Genomic DNA, 16,644 nt, shown 5'->3' with positions numbered 1-16,644 from the left:
CTCAAGATGGTTCTGGCTCGGCTTCCGAAGGCTGACTGTTACAGCTTGAATTTCGTGAGGCTGGCGTAGCGATGTCAGACTCGTAGCATCACCCACCTTCAACATCCAGCGTGATCTTTTCACGAGAGTATTCATAAATTTCACTTGAGCTGTGTTCGCTTATTACTACTACTTACTGAAGTTCTATATGTTGTATTTTACATGCATTGTACATTGTTTATTATTTTTAACTATCAATATAAATAAATACGATACGATTTTTTATAAGTATTATAGGATTTTAATGATTGATAGTTATTGACAATAGTAAACAAATACAGCATTATGCATAAATCCTACTGAAGCTTCACCACTTCACAACCCATTGGTTCAAATGAAACTAATTTAATTTTGAAATAAACTCTGTAGATAATTTGCTATATTATCCAGACCTTCGTAAAGTGTAGTACTTAATTCTTTTTTGGTTATTTGAAATATTAAGGTTTTTTTTCAATACGTTTTTATAAATATCATTTTTACGTCCTAGCAAGAATATTTAGGCTCGTTTAGTATTTAGATTTTATTCCCGCCAAATTTTTTCAAAGTTCATTTTTACTATTCATTAATCTATTCGTAGATTTGATTGTAAGGTTTTCAGGAACCTTGCTGAAATGACGCTCGCTTTAGGAAAACTCACAGTTTAGACTTTACATTGTAGTCTTCTTTCTATATTTTGCAGATGCTAGTAATTGGCATGCTGCCACCACTTATGTATTTAAATTTATGAAACTTGAATCTTCATCTGAATTTAGTCACGTGCTAACATCAGACGGAAACTCTATAGCACAATAAATTAATTTTATGAGAACTATTCATTCTTTTTCCCAAAAATTGATTAGTTCATTTTCTTTTTAAAAGATTTTAGTTATTCTCTCATTTTCATATTTCATACTAAATGAAGGAAATGCACTGGAAAAAAAGTAGAAATAGCTACAATCTGTTACTTGACAAACGTGACTCAAATCAGTATTTTGTAGCTTAGCTTTACTTGCAAAAGATTAATTCTTGTTGACTTTTTTCTATAGAAATCGAAACCGATTACAAAATTTGATAGTTGCTAAAATATTAAAACTTAAAGTTACTTTAAGTTAGTAGATTCTTCATTTTTAGAATAAAATTTCTAAAAATCCTAATGGGATAGTAAATTTTGATAAACAAATTTTTGTGTGGGTTCAGCGGACCAGATTACATAAGAAACAAATACTGTGTATCAATATCGCATTCGTGACCTTTAAATTTGTCGACAAATGTTATTTTTACTCAGATCCTTAATGCATTTCTACTCGAGTCCAAGAAACTAAATATTTTGTATACGATCTAGTCAAGGTCACTAGAAAACCCTCAGGATTTAACCCTTCACTATGTTACAGTCATTTCTTACAACTCTGTATAAATCATGTAAATTGAATTCTAGCGTGACGGTATGAATAATGAAAACAATGTGCTAATATTGTCAAAGTGCCAATTTGACTATAGAATTATATGTAAACTATAGTTGGCACGCCATGAAGTTTAAAAATAATCTAGATAAATTTCTACCGAAGTGTTTGCTAATCGTATGAAATATTTCAGCCAACGATAGTCACATATATCTATTATTCGGAAGAATAATAATTCACATTGTTTATAGAAATTGTAACCATCCTATTATCGAAAATACTCGATGATACTTTATAAAATATTCAAGGACTTTGCATTTAAATACGATTAAACTTAAATTAAAACATCTATATTTCTTTTCACTGATATTAATACTGTAAAAGGATAATACGAATATCCCTGATTCTTGCATGCTTAGAAATTTCTTATTTTAAGAATTCAGTGTGGAAATTTTTCAAATTGACCATAAATATAATTTTAACACCCTTTGTACACTTGTAGAGAGAAAAGGAACTTATTACGAAGCTCCAACAGTTAAAGGAACAATACCTGACTTAAAGTTAAAAGAGCAACTAGGTCCACAGAGGACTGATTTTAAAGATGGAAGCTTGGGAATAGATCAAAACGGGTTTCCTCTTGAATCTCTTCAACCAGGTGACGAATCGTTACCCTGGCGACAAGGTCGAGTACAGCATCGACCTCGATCTACCAGCGTTACACCATGGAGGAAAGTCGAGTCAAAAACGAAAGATAGTTCGCTCGATAGGTTAGAAACACTCGAACATCAAGTAAAACCTTGGACTGAGGAGGATGTAGTGCTGAAGAAAACACAAAAGATCCAACGAGATGTTCCTAAAGAGAAATTGGAAACTGTCGAATTACACCCAACAAAAATCATGAGGAAAGATAAAACTGATTTTAGTCTAGAGACTGTTGATCTGAAACCTGTTACCAAAGTAACTACAACCGAAGAAAAAGTATCTAAGAGAACAATCATTGACAAAGTTCAGGAACAGACATACGTGGAGGAGGAAGACTCTAAATTCCTCAGAACAAAGAAGAGTGTTGAAGAATCGAGAAAAACTAAAGTATATGAAGAAACTGAAATTGAAGAGGAGGATGAAACGAGAAAAGATAAAATTGATAAAACAATTAAGAGGAAAGAAGTATTACCTCAGAAATCAGAGGTCAAGCCATGGACCGAAGAGAAAGTTACATTGAAAACTGCTAAAGTGACAAAGAAAGAAATTGCTAAGGAAAGCTTGGAAGAAGTTAAATTAAAGGCTGTGAAACGAGATGTTAAAGAAGTTGAAGATACTACTGTGGAATATGTTGAACAAGAAGATAGTAATATTTTACAGTTGAAGCAAAAAGTTGTAACCGATAAGAAAATACCTGAAAAGAAGACACCGTATCAGGAGGAGGAAGATACGAACATTTTAAAAGTGGAGAAAAAAGTTGAAATTAGGAAAGAAATAAGTGATAAGAAAGAGGAAGTTGCTGTTCCATGGTTAAGGGGTAAAAAGAAGCCTGTTGAGACAGCTCCCTACCATGAAGAAGAAGATGCAACGTTACTCGATATCCGAAAACGCGAGGAAGTGGATAAAGTTAAGAAAGAATCGCCTGTTCCATGGGCAAGAGGTCCCAAAGCGAAGAAAGAAGAACCAATAGAAGCTGAAGATAAGCCTTCAGAAGAGGAAACGCCTTTAGAGAAAACAGAGTCTGTATGGCGCAGAGAAGCTAAAACGAAGAAAGTTATTAGTAAAGATAAACTAGATAGAAAAATTGATGAGAAGGAAACCTATCATGAAGAAGAAGAAAAATCGATTATTAAAGTACAAAAAGATGTCGACACTACGGTGAAGGATACAAAGGAAGAAACAGCCATTCCGTGGTTAAGAGGTAAAAAGAAACCTGTGGAAAAAACACCTTATCAGGAAGAGGAAAGTAAGACTATCATTAGTGTTAGTAGAGAGGAAGAAGAACAAAGGAAAGAACCTAAAAAGGAAGAAGTTGCAGTCCCTTGGGCAAGGGGTCCAAAGAAACCTACAGAGCAGAGATTAGTACCATTGGAAGCTGAAGGTGGTCTTCCCGAAGAACAACAAGATTTAATCGAAACAACTTCTTGGAAACCGCAAAAGAAACCTAAAAAAGAAATTCAGAAACCAGAAGAGCAAATTGAAGACATACGTTCTGTTGTACTAAAACCAACTAAACGTATCCAGAAAGTAGAAGAAGTTCATAAAGAGGAAGTTGCTTTGAAACCAATAAGGCCAGTCAAGAAAGAAACAGAAATTGCTGAAGAAACAATAGATTTAAAGCCTGTTAAGAAAGATAAAGTAGAAAAAGAAATAAGACCTGAAAAGTTAGAAGAAAAGCCTGAAGAAGTGCCGAGAGAAGAAGAGACTTCGGAAACTTTATGGCGTCGTAAACCTAAAATAAAAGAAACTATTACTCCAAAGCCGGAAGAAAAACAACCGGAAATAGTACCGGATAAAGCTGAGGAAGAGAAAGAAAAGGAAACAGCGCAATTGCCGTGGATGCGTAAAAAACCGACAAAGCACATTGAAAAGAAAGAAGAGGCACCTAAAACTAGCCCAGAAGATTTTTCACAGGAATTGCTGAAACCAACTCCTAGAAAGAAACCTCAACCTGTTGAAGAAAAACCAGAAGAAGTTTCATTAAAACCTATTAAACGTATTCCAAAAGAAGTGGAACAGAAGGAAGAAGTAACCTTGAAACCTATAGAACGAAAGAAGCCTGAGGAAGAAAAGCCAAAAGATGTTTCCCTCAAACCTATTAAACGTTTACCGAAAGCAGAGGAAGAAAAAGAGGAAGTTACATTGAAACCAATTTCTAGAAAGAAACCTGAAAAGGAAGAAGTAGAAGATGTAACTTTGAAACCGGTAAAACGTTTACCAAAGGAGCAGGAGGAAAAGCCGGAAGAAGTTAAGCTGAAACCAGTAAAACGACTTCCAAAAGAAGAAGAACAGAAAGAGGAGATAACATTAAAACCTGTAGAAAAATTAAAACCTGAAAAAGTAGAGGAAAAACCTGAGGAGGAGAAACCTGAAGAAATAGCAGAAACGCCATGGCACCGTAAGCCTAAACCTAAGAAAGAAGTTGTACCTAAACCAGATAAAACAGAAGAAATAAAAACTGAAGTAGTGCAAAAGATTGTTGAAGAAGAAAAAATTGAGGAGAAGGTGGAGATTCCGTGGATTCGAGGTAAAAAGACTAAGAAGATTATGGAGAAGAAAGAAATCGTAGAAGTAAAACCAGAAAAGACGGAAGACGTAGTCGACGAAGTTAAAACAGAAATTACAAAGGAAATTGTCGAAGAAACGCAGGAAGAAGTTAAGACAGAATTACCTTGGCTACGGGGTAAGAAAGTACCGAAAAAAATTGAAAAGAAAGAAGTCAAGCAAGAGGAAATAACTGAAGTATTGCTGAAACCGATTCCTAAAAAGAAAACTCAACCCGTCGAAGAAAAACCAGAAGAAGTTTTATTAAAACCTGTTAAACATATTCCAAAAGAGGAAGAGACGGTACAGGATATAACCTTAAAGCCTGTAGAGCGCAAGAAGCCTGAGGAAGAAAAGCCAAAGGAAATTTCCCTTAAACCCGTTAAGCGTTTGCCTAAACCTGAAGAAGAGAAAGAAGAAGTTACCTTGAAACTATTCGCAAGAAGGAAACCTGAAGAAGAAGAAGTTGAAGATATAGCTTTGAAACCAGTAAAGCGTTTGCCAAAGGAGAAGGAGGAAAAGCCGGAAGAGGTGAAGCTGAAACCAGTAAAACGACTTCCGAAAGAAGAACAGAAAGAGGAGATAACATTAAAACCTGTAGAAAAATTAAAACCTGAGGAGGAGAAACCTGAAGAAATAGCAGAAACGCCGTGGCGCCGTAAACCTAAGCCTAAAAAGGAAATAGTGCCTACAGTTGAGAAAACTGAAGGAAGAGTTGAAGAAATAAAGACTGAAATAGAGGAGAAAGTTGTTGAAGAGGAAAAAGTAGAAGAGAAGGTTGAGGTTCCGTGGATTCGAGGTAAAAAGACTAAAAAGACTATTGAAAAGAAAGAAATCGTAGAAGAAAAACCAGAAAAGACGGAAGATGTAGTCGAGGAAGTCAAAACGGAAATTATACAGGAAGTAGTTGAAGAAACGCAGGAAGAGAAAACGGCGCTGCCTTGGCTAAGAAAAAAGAAATTACCTACGAAAGTTGAAAAGAAAGAAGTTAAGCAAGAAGAAACCTCAGAGATTTTACTGAAAATAACTCCTAAGAAAAAAGATGAGCCTGTGGAAGAAAAGTCGGAAGTAGTATTGAAACCTGTTAAACGTATTCCAAAAGAAGAGGAACAAAAGGAGGAAGTGACTTTGAAACCTGTAGAACGAAAGAAGCCTGAAGAAGAAAAACCAAAGGATGTTTCCCTTAAACCTGTTAAATATTTACCAAAACCAGAAGAAGAAAAAGAGGAAGTTACTTTGAAACCAATAAAACGTTTGCCAAAGGAGAAAGAGGAAAAGCCGGAAGAAATTAAGCTTAAACCAGTAAGACGTACTCCAAAAGAAGAAGAACAGAAAGAGGAGATTACATTAAAACCTGTAGAAAAATTGGCACCTGATATAGTAGAGGAGAAACCTGAGGAAGAGAAGCCTGAAGAAAAGACAGAAGCACCATGGCGACGTAAACCTAAACCTAAAAAAGAAGTAGCGCCTAAGCAAGATAAAACTGAAGAAAGAGTTGAAGAAATAAAAACTGAAATATTGGAAAAAGTTATCGAAGAGGAAAAAGTAGAAGAGAAGGTTGAGCTCCCATGGATTCGAGGTAAAAAGACCAAAAAGACTATTGAAAAGAAAGAAATCGTAGAAGTAAAACCAGAAAAGACGGAAGATGTAGTCGAGGAAGTCAAAACGGAAATTATACAGGAAGTAGTTGAAGAAACGCAGGAAGAGAAGACGGCGCTGCCTTGGCTAAGAAAAAAGAAATTACCTACGAAAGTTGAAAAGAAAGAAGTTAAGCAAGAAGAAACCTCAGAGATTTTACTGAAAATAACTCCTAAGAAAAAAGATGAGCCTGTGGAAGAAAAGTCGGAAGTAGTATTGAAACCTGTTAAACGTATTCCAAAAGAAGAGGAACAAAAGGAGGAAGTGACTTTGAAACCTGTAGAACGAAAGAAGCCTGAAGAAGAAAAACCAAAGGATGTTTCCCTTAAACCTGTTAAATATTTACCAAAACCAGAAGAAGAAAAAGAGGAAGTTACTTTGAAACCAATTTCTAGAAAGAAACCTGAAGAAGAAGAAGTTGAAGATATAGCTTTGAAACCAGTAAAGCGTTTGCCAAAGGAGAAGGAGGAAAAGCCGGAAGAGGTGAAGCTGAAACCAGTAAAACGACTTCCAAAAGAAGAAGAACAGAAAGAGGAGATAACATTAAAACCCGTAGAAAAATTAAAACCTGAAAAAGTAGAGGAAAAACCTGAGGAGGAGAAACCTGAAGAAATAGCAGAAACGCCATGGCGTCGTAAACCTAAACCTAAAAAAGAAGTTGTGCCTAAACCAGAGAAAACCGAAGAAATAGCTGAAGTAAAAACTGAAACGATACAAAAAGTAATCGAAGAAATTACAGTAAAGCCTGTAGAAAAACTATTACCTGTTGAAGCAGAAGAAACGGCTGAGGAAGAAAAACCGGAGGAAAAAGATGAGGCGCCATGGCGCCGTAAACCTAAGCCTAAAAAGGAAATAGTGCCTACAGTTGAGAAAACTGAAGAAAGAGTTGAAGAAATAAAGACTGAAATAGAGGAGAAAGTTGTTGAAGAGGAAAAAGTAGAAGAGAAGGTTGAGGTTCCGTGGATTCGAGGTAAAAAGACTATTGAAAAGAAAGAAATCGTAGAAGAAAAACCAGAAAAGACGGAAGATGTAGTCGAGGAAGTCAAAACGGAAATTATACAGGAAGTAGTTGAAGAAACGCAGGAAGAGAAGACGGCGCTGCCTTGGCTAAGAAAAAAGAAATTACCTACGAAAGTTGAAAAGAAAGAAGTTAAGCAAGAAGAAACCTCAGAGATTTTACTGAAAATAACTCCTAAGAAAAAAGATAAGCCTGTGGAAGAAAAGTCGGAAGTAGTATTGAAACCTTTTAAACGTATTCCAAAAGAAGAGGAACAAAAGGAGGAAGTAACTTTGAAACCTGTAGAGCGTAAGAAGCCTGAGGAAGAAAAACCAAAGGAAATTTCCCTTAAACCTGTTAAACGTTTGCCTAAAGCTGACGAAGAAAAAGAAGAAGTTACATTGAAACCAATTTCTAGAAAGAAACCTGAAGAAGAAGAAGTTGAAGATATAGCTTTGAAACCAGTAAAGCGTTTGCCAAAGGAGAAGGAGGAAAAGCCGGAAGAGGTGAAGCTGAAACCAGTAAAACGACTTCCAAAAGAAGAAGAACAGAAAGAGGAGATAACATTAAAACCTGTAGAAAAATTAAAACCTGAAAAAGTAGAGGAGAAACCTGAGGAGGAGAAACCTGAAGAAAAGGTAGAAACACCATGGCGACGTAAACCTAAACCTAGAAAAGAGGTAGTGCCTAAACCAGATAAGACCGAAGAAATAGCTGAAGATGTAAAAACTGAAACGGTACAAAAAGTAATTGAAGAAATTACAGTAAAGCCTGTAGAAAAATTATTACCCGTTGAAGCCGAAGAGAAGCCTGAGGAAGAAAAACCAGAGGAGAAAGCTGAGACGCCGTGGCGCCGTAAACCTAAGCCTAAGAAAGAAATAGTGCCTACGTCAGAAAAACCTGAAGCAGCCATAGAAAAAATAACTACAGAAATAGTAGAAACAGTAATTGAAGAAAGAAAAATAGATGAAATAGTTGAGAAAGAAGTATCTTTAAGGTCTGTATCTAAGCCAGAAAAAGAAGAACAACCCGAATTAGTTCCTCAAATTGTTCTTGAAGAAAAGAAAATAGAAGAAGATGTTAAACAAACTGGATTGCCTTGGAAACGGGGTAAAAAAACTAAGAAAGTTGTTGATTTTAAAGAAGAAGTCACAATAGTCCCTATAGATCAAGAAGAAAAGGTAATAGATATACACGAAGAAACAAAAGTTATTATACAAGAAGATGAAAAGCTTGAGGATAAAATTGAAGAGGTAGTTGAAGAAAGTAGGAAAGTTACGTTGCGTAAGAAGAAACCTAAAAAAGTGGAAAAAGCAGAAGAGATAGTAGAACATGTAGATGAGGAAGAAGAAGTAATGCCTGAACAGTTCGGCAAGCTGATACCTAAGCCTTTAACAGGAGATATTGTCCAAACAGAAGAAATCATTACGACAACTGAGCTTCCATGGCGTAAAGCTAAAAAACACAAAGAAAAAGAAATTCTTCAAGTAGAGAAAGTCGATGAAAAGGAAATCGAGGAGAAAGAAGTTGTTGAAGTTGCTCAAGTATCATGGCGAAAGTCCAAAAAGGTAATTGAAAAGCCAGGAGATGAAAAGCCTGAAATGCCTCTTTCGGAACCTACTAAGAGCGAGGAAGTAACAGAAATTATTGAACAAGAAAAAGTGGAATTAGAACGCAAACCAGAACCGAAGAAAAAACCGACCACTAAAGAAATTTCTGAATTACGACCATTCGAGGTCGAAGAAGCACCTGAAGAGACAGCTGATATTGAAACAACAACATTAAAGATAGTGAAAAAGCCTAAGAAGACTGTAGTGTCTTTACCAAAAGAAACAGAAGAACAAGAAGAAACCGTAGTTGAAGAGGTCACGGTTGAAGAGGTTGTAAAGAAAAAAGATGTGACTGAAAAGGTAATAGAACTTAAAGATGAAGTTCCAACGGTTACTGAAGTTGAAGAAATTAAAGAGGTAAAACAAGTTGAAGATCGAAAACGCAAACGACGACAGCGTACCCAAGTTGACATATCCATCACTGATAAAGACAAGAAAGTTGCTCCAAGATTTATTCAAAAACTGCAACCTATTGTGGTTGAGCCTGTAAAACCAGCGCAATTCTGTTGCACCGTCGTTGGAAGTCCATTCCCTGAAATTTCTTGGTACAGAAATGAACAAGAGCTTCACCCTAGCGAAAAATACATCATGAATGTTGTCGAGACCACTGCAACGTTAGAGATTACTCAGGTCAAGCCAGAGGATGTTGGAATGTATTCTTGTAGGGCGTCGAATCCAGCAGGAGTTGCAACATCCACTGTCAATCTTGTTATTTTCGGTAGTACAATAACAAAACCCATTCATTTGTTTTTACAGCATGGTTTTTCGTTTTTCTATGCGATTACTACTTTATTTATACAAGATATTTCCTGAAATATGGTGTTTTGCTAGTTTTACAGATTTTATTGCAACTTTAGAAAAATATGCTTGACAGCTATTCGATATAATTTTAAAACAACTGCTAAATTAATTTTATTTCAGAAAAAGAATAAATTGCATGTTAATTAAATAAAAATTATTTATTAGTTTCTTTTATTCATTCGCCTTTTCAGGATAAGATAATGCTGGTTTAGCCAAAGTAGTATAAATATATATATATATATATATATATATATATATATATAAGTATATAATTAAGCACTTATTTCTGAGCCATATATCAATTTAATATTGACTTATTAATCGTAGTTTATTTTAATCACTAGTTCTAATCTCCTCACTTAGTTTTTAAGATGTACATATATCAAAGTATCATTTTATAAAAACCTGATATCCTTATAGAACAACTATAGCTGCGTTTTATCCTTGGAGACATCATAATTAAGCCTGTTGCATGTCTTAATGTAGATATGTCAGTTAATCTAATTTATTTTTAATTATTTTAGTGTGTGCTGTTTGTATTTTATTTACCCACATACTCTTAACAACTAAAAATTAATTAATTTTTCTAATTTTTATAGAAAAAGAAGAAGAAGGAGTAGCTCCACACTTCATAGCACCAGTAAAACCATTAATGGTGGAAGAGCATAAGCCAGCAACGTTAGAATGCGTGGTGACTGGCAAGCCAATTCCTGAAATCAAATGGTACCGTGGTGAGAAAGAGATCAAACCCAAAAAGGGTACAGAAATAGTATTCAAACCTGAGACTGGAGAGGCAAAACTGACATTATTAGAGCCAACGTCCGAGGATGAAACGATTTATCGAGTCCGTGCCGTAAATAAATTTGGACGAGCCGAGTGTAGAGCCAATTTGGTAATCAGTAATATCCTCAAGGTCAGCAAGCCAGAAGTACTGAGAGCCCCAAAAATCACAAGGCCACTGCCAGCTTTGGTAGCCCAAAGTGGGAAATCTTTAACCCTTTCGGCTGACTTTGAAAGCAAACCACAACCGGAAGTCAAGTGGTTCCATAATGGAGCAGAAATATCACCGTCCAATAAGCACAAAATTGAAATCTTCGAGAGCACGACTCAGCTCACTATTTCCGATATGACGAAGAAGGATGGTGGAAAATACGAGATTCGAGTACAAAATCCTGTAGGCGAAGCTCGAAGCTCAGGCTCCATTAATGTCAAGAAACCAGAGGATAAGACTGATGAAGTTAAGGCACCCAAATTTATCGAAGCAATTCAGCCTCAAATTGTGGCATTAGGAGAAGTCGTCATTATGGAGGCACGTGTTGAATCTTATCCAACGGCATCGTTCCAGTGGTTCCATGAAAGTCGTCCACTTGAGGTATTGCTTTTATCGTTGTCTTTTCATCTAAAAATTACAAAATTAAATTTAATAAAATGAAAAGCAAACGAGTATTCGATTAATAATTTTATGTAAAGTCAGCAAATAAACTTTCGGTGTTAATTTAGTTGGTCTTACACTTTCTTCTGGCGCTTTCCAAATGCAAAAATGAAGACCATCTAAATTAAGGCTGAATAATTATTTTCTGGCTTGAAAGTAAAATTAATGATTACATGTATAAAAAATTACCTTTTATTTTTTATTATGGCCACACTGCGGGGTCAAGGTCATTAGAGTCCAGCATTACGTCATTCGCAGCATTTTACGTCATGTTTTTGGCAAATTAAAAATCTTGATAACTCAAAAATTTCCTATTTCAAGCAAAACTTAAAAAAAAAATTATCTGAAATTAAGGTCGGGAATTATCCTTCCTTGAACGATGGTTCACGGATCTGGTAACATCCTGTATAATGATTAAAAAGATTTTATAAATGAAGATTACTTTTACATAGCCATGATATTAATAGCTAAAATTATAAATCCTATATTTAATTACAATTCTGTATATTTAACACTAATGCGCAAAGAGTATAAGTGTGTTGCAATTTAATTCTTAAAGTACCGTTTAGGTATTTTACACCATCTAACTATATTGAATTAAAAATGCCTTAAGAGTGAAATAATCAGAGAACTTTTATGATTATTCAATAAATTTTAATAAACAAAAACAGTTTTAAAGTAATTCTAATTGATATTTTGACTTTTATATTTCAGTCCACGCCCCAAGTGAGAATAGTTACTAAGGAGGACCGTTCAGTATTATTGGTGAAAGAAGTTAAGCCAGAATTTGCCGGAACTTATACGTGTCGGGCTGAGAACGTCGGTGGATCTGTAACCTGCACAGCAACCATTAATATATTAGAAACACCATGGGAAGAAGTTTTAATGGTGTCACCAACATTTGTCAAAAGATTGTCACCTGTTAGAGTAATGGACGGTGAAAGCGTGAATCTGACTTGCGTTGTCCAAGGAAAACCAACTCCTAGGGTAGAGTGGTTCCACAATGAGCACCCCATAAGAGAAGGAAAGGAAATCACCATAATCCAGGATACCGAGGGGGTTTGCAATTTATCTATTGCGGAAGTATTCCCTGAAGATGCGGGCGAGTATACGTGTCATGCAATTAATCCAGTTGGCGAAGCTGTTTCTACATCTTGTCTTGTCGTTGAAGGTAATATTTCATATTCCCTTATTGATATGATCATTCTTATTTATTTGTGAAAATTATGACTTACGTTTTGCTTAAATTAATTGTCAATATGGAAACAAGATTAGCATTTTAATAATTTTCAACACTTAATATTTAATTGATAAAAATTCTTAATTTATATTGAAACTTTATTCTCATTAATAAAATCTAGAGTAAATTTAGTAATGATATTTCTTAGTATTATTATTCATTATGAATTTATATAATTTTATGGGTGCTTTGCTTCGTAACAAATTTGAAGACAAATGAGAATATTAAGTAGTTTAGGTATAATAAATATATATACAAATAGTTTTCCATTAAATCTACTTTATATTATTTCAGCATATGAATATGTACCAGATTCAGAAATTGCTTCATCAATTGTTGCAACTTCTCTCACAACGGGACCAAGTGGGTCCGAGGAAGACCTCTTGTCTCCAAAGGCAAGTTTTATTAATATAATGAACTAATTATAATATTATTGATATTTTGTAAATTATAAAAAATTTAATTTTCTCATGCACTATCCTGCAGGAAACTCAATTTGATACTGATATCGAAGAAGTTGCTCCAGAAATTGTGAAGAAGCTTCCTCAGTTAGTTCCCACCAAAGAAGGAGAATTAACTAGGTATGAGCTAAATTACGATATTTACTCAACTATCTTGACACCAAATATTTTTAAAAGGATATATCGTGGACTTAATTTTACTAATCTTAAAAATCTACCAGATATTGATATTGATTTAATCTTGTGTAAAATACTTTTTTCTTAAAAAATATTTCAAACCATCGAAAAAATGAACTCGTGAAATCAGTCGTGAAAACTTAATTACTCTTTACAGAGCATTGTGACTCATATTAATCCATGTAAGAACTTATTTTATTTTATTTTAATAATTTGATAACACTAAAAATAATAATCTTTAATCCTAAAAAACTTTTAAATTATAAACAGTACCTAAGAAAATTTTATAAACAATTCTTTTCTTAATGTCAAAAACAAACATCATATACAAATGTCAAATAACAATTTATAATGAATATTTAGACTGGAAGTGAAGGTCAAGGGTAAGCCAAAGCCACAAGGTAAATGGTACAAGCAGGGTATAGAAATTATTCCATCTGAAGAATTCCAAGTAGAAGATTTCGAGGATGGTACATCGGTGCTTACGATTGTTGAATCGTACCCGGATGACACTGGTGAAATTGTGTTCGAAGCTCACAATGCCCTAGGTGTATCCTCAACAATGACGTATCTATCAGTCGAAGGTAATTACAAAAAATTATTGCCAGCTGTGCTTAATTTTTTCATAATCAATTTTAAGCTCACTAATTTGCTTTTGAAAAGTTTTTCCAGTTATTTTCTACGGCCAGAATCATCTTCGAATAATCCCCTTATCAATCCTCCTAAAATTCATATTATTCACATAAACACTTCCCATATTTACCACTTACACTCGGGTTTCTCTTATATCCCAAACAAAAATCTACTTCTTTTTCTAATGCTTTGACTTTCTAATTTACGTTAAAGTTCACTCTAGTAGAATAGATAATCTCTTCGTGAATGGAAAGTCAAAGAGTCTATGAAGTATATAGGTAATAACAGAAATAACTTTGTCTACAGGTATTCTGGGAACAAAGGAGTACAGAAAACCAGAATGGGTCACCCAAATGGAAGAAATGCAAGAAGCTTTGCGAGGTAAGAATCGGATGAGACAGTTTACATGCAATTGCATGCTGAATGAGCCTGAATGCAGTTTTTCGAGTGATAGTCTAGACGCCCAAGCCAGTAGAGACGACGAGTCCCAACAAGATAGTTGGACTATGATCAGCGAATTTTCCTCAACAAAAACTCTCATAAACATTGATGATGATAAATTCGTGTCTGAAGAAAACGTCGCTTCCAAAGGATTTTACTTAACCAGAGAATCTTCCGACGATAACATTGATGAAGAAAAATCTGTTTCAGAGGAGAATATCATATTTAAAAGACTACATCCGGATAAAGATTGTTCGAACGAAGACTCTAAAGTGTCCTTGAAAACTGATTTGCAAATCGATGAAGACGAATGTCCAGCTGTAAAAGAGATATATTTCAAGAAATTGTCTTCCGATGAAAGAATGCATTCTTGGCAATGGATCAACCTTGAAGAAGAATCTTCTGCTGCTAAGCAGAGATTGTCTAAAAAAATTAGTCCAATTTCATTACCCAGAAAGAAATTATTTAATACCAATGCTAAAACTTACAAAAAAAGCCGAAACATTTCTGTAAAATCTGCAAAACCATCAACTTCAACTCCGATCAGTCATATAAAGACGAAACGTGATGTTTATGGCAATTTGATTAGTCCTTCGCGTTTAAAACAAAGCAATTATCCAAACAAGAAATCAAATTTATTTTCATTCCCTAAACCATCTCACAATTTGGAGGTCATTTCTCGCTCTCCCTCACCAATTCGAGCCAAACGCTTCAAGCCAGTAAAATTAGCTTCCGCAATGATCATGTTGAAGCAAGACAAGGTCAAAGACGAGGAGTCTTCTGTCAAAACAAACGAAGCACAAATTGCCAGTAAATATCCAGTGGAAAATTCCAAATCCCAAAGAAGAAAAAAACTAATGCTAGATTTCAGTGATTTTCCACCGCGAAAGTCTGAAGGCAGGCTGCAAAGGCATAAATCCAATCAGAAATTGAACGAGCAAGAAACTAGTTTTTATCTATCCCCGATCGAAGAAACTAGCGATGCTTCGACTGATAGTTGTTCGAGGAATTCGAAGAACCATACAGATAACAAACAAACTTCACCAATAAATATTTCACGAAAATTGCTGTACGATCCTGTGAGAAAGTATCACACGTATCCTAAATCGAGAATTCCAGTACCAAAATGGTACAAGGATCGTGCTCGTTTTGGGAACTACATGATGGATCCTAGAATGTATCCTCTGGAACCAAGAGAGATCGAATTAGATGGATATCAGCAATTGCACACAGCGGACAGTCAAGAGGAATTACAAGAATTTTTATTGTTGGAGAGCCAATGCACTGGAAAACTTGGATTAGCAGGAAATTTGTCGAGTTCTGATCTGTCTAGTTGCAGACATTTCAGTGACGATGAGAGAAGCACCATGTCAGGTATTATAATTAACCAAAATATCCACTATAGACACATTTTAATAACTGAACTTTTTAACAAATATTTACTTTCTCTTTAATATTTTTTTTTATTATTTGTTGTTTTTCTTTTACACTATAAATGTGTCTTTGGTTGATTATTGTTTGTAATATGTTGATCATTTTTCGTAATGTTTTGTTTTTCATTGTTTGGCATGGTTTTTTTCTAATCAGACTACTGACATTGGTGGCTTTCACGTTATGTCATCATCAAATAATAACAAGGTAACATATACTTATGCGTTTAAACAAATTCTTGTAATAAAGCGAATAAAATTTACAATTTTTTTTTTATTAATTTCAGCCACGCAGTCCATACCACGATTCATTAACGAAATAACAGACGTCTATGGGAAGGAAGGACAGACAGTAGTGTTTGAATGTGATTACTCTGGAAACCCAGTACCAGGTAGCTTTTAAAATAACATAATATAAAAAGGTAGAATAATAAAACATGTATAATTCTTTTTTGTTTTATTTTCAAGACGTTGTATGGTACAAAAACGATAAACTAATTCAAAATACGAACAACGTGAAAGTACGCATTAATGAGGAAGACAAGAAAACTACCTTAACTATTAAAAAAGCAACATCAGAGGACGATGCAACTTACGTATGCAAAGCAACCAGTGACATCGGTTTGGCCATTACAAAAGCAAAATTACGAGTCACGGGTAAGTTCTTCTTTTTTTGTCTTGTAAGGCATACTTGGATCATATCTATACATTTATCATCATAGACACTACGGATGAAAGACCCAAAGAAGAAATAACTGAGATCGAGGACACTACGGAGCTTACGGTGAAAGAAGAGATCGAAGAGAAACCACGAAAGAAAAAGAAACCTGATGTGAAGAAAGCTAAAGAATTGAAGGAAAAAGTGAAGTTGGAGCGTGTTAAAACTAAAAAGGAGGCGGTGCTAAAAGAAACACCGGTTACCAAAGAACATCCGGAAGAAAAGTGTGTATTTAACGAAATTATTTCTATAATAAACGCAAGTTATTATTAAATCATTGACTAAAATAAAAATTTCAGGACTATCGTGGATATCGAGGAGACGCAGGTTTTGGAAAGCACAGAAATAATTGAGGATCAACCAGAAATGGTAATCATAATTTAATGTTGTATAAAACAGTTA

General features: G+C 34.7%; 1 protein-coding gene across 1 annotated transcript in view; it reads left to right on the top strand.

The window, feature by feature from the left end:
* The window catches only part of sls (sallimus), a 101,615-nt gene that overhangs the window by 37,200 nt on the left and 47,771 nt on the right, over positions 1-16,644 (top strand). The window contains exons 38-48 of the mRNA XM_066739629.1: positions 1,921-9,627; positions 10,310-11,082; positions 11,857-12,313; positions 12,677-12,777; positions 12,869-12,963; positions 13,384-13,604; positions 13,960-14,034; positions 15,812-15,916; positions 15,993-16,181; positions 16,247-16,466; positions 16,542-16,611. Coding sequence (XP_066595726.1) covers positions 1,921-9,627; positions 10,310-11,082; positions 11,857-12,313; positions 12,677-12,777; positions 12,869-12,963; positions 13,384-13,604; positions 13,960-14,034; positions 15,812-15,916; positions 15,993-16,181; positions 16,247-16,466; positions 16,542-16,611 — 10,013 coding nt within the window. The remainder of the gene's footprint in view (positions 1-1,920; positions 9,628-10,309; positions 11,083-11,856; positions 12,314-12,676; positions 12,778-12,868; positions 12,964-13,383; positions 13,605-13,959; positions 14,035-15,811; positions 15,917-15,992; positions 16,182-16,246; positions 16,467-16,541; positions 16,612-16,644) is intronic.

The sequence above is a fragment of the Prorops nasuta genome, unplaced genomic scaffold, assembly GCF_024137725.1.
Source record: "Prorops nasuta isolate Cenicafe-Biocafe unplaced genomic scaffold, Cenicafe_Pnas_1.2 PNAS00021, whole genome shotgun sequence".
Taxonomy (NCBI): Eukaryota; Metazoa; Arthropoda; class Insecta; order Hymenoptera; family Bethylidae; genus Prorops; species Prorops nasuta.
This window is presented reverse-complemented; position numbering and strand designations above follow the sequence as displayed.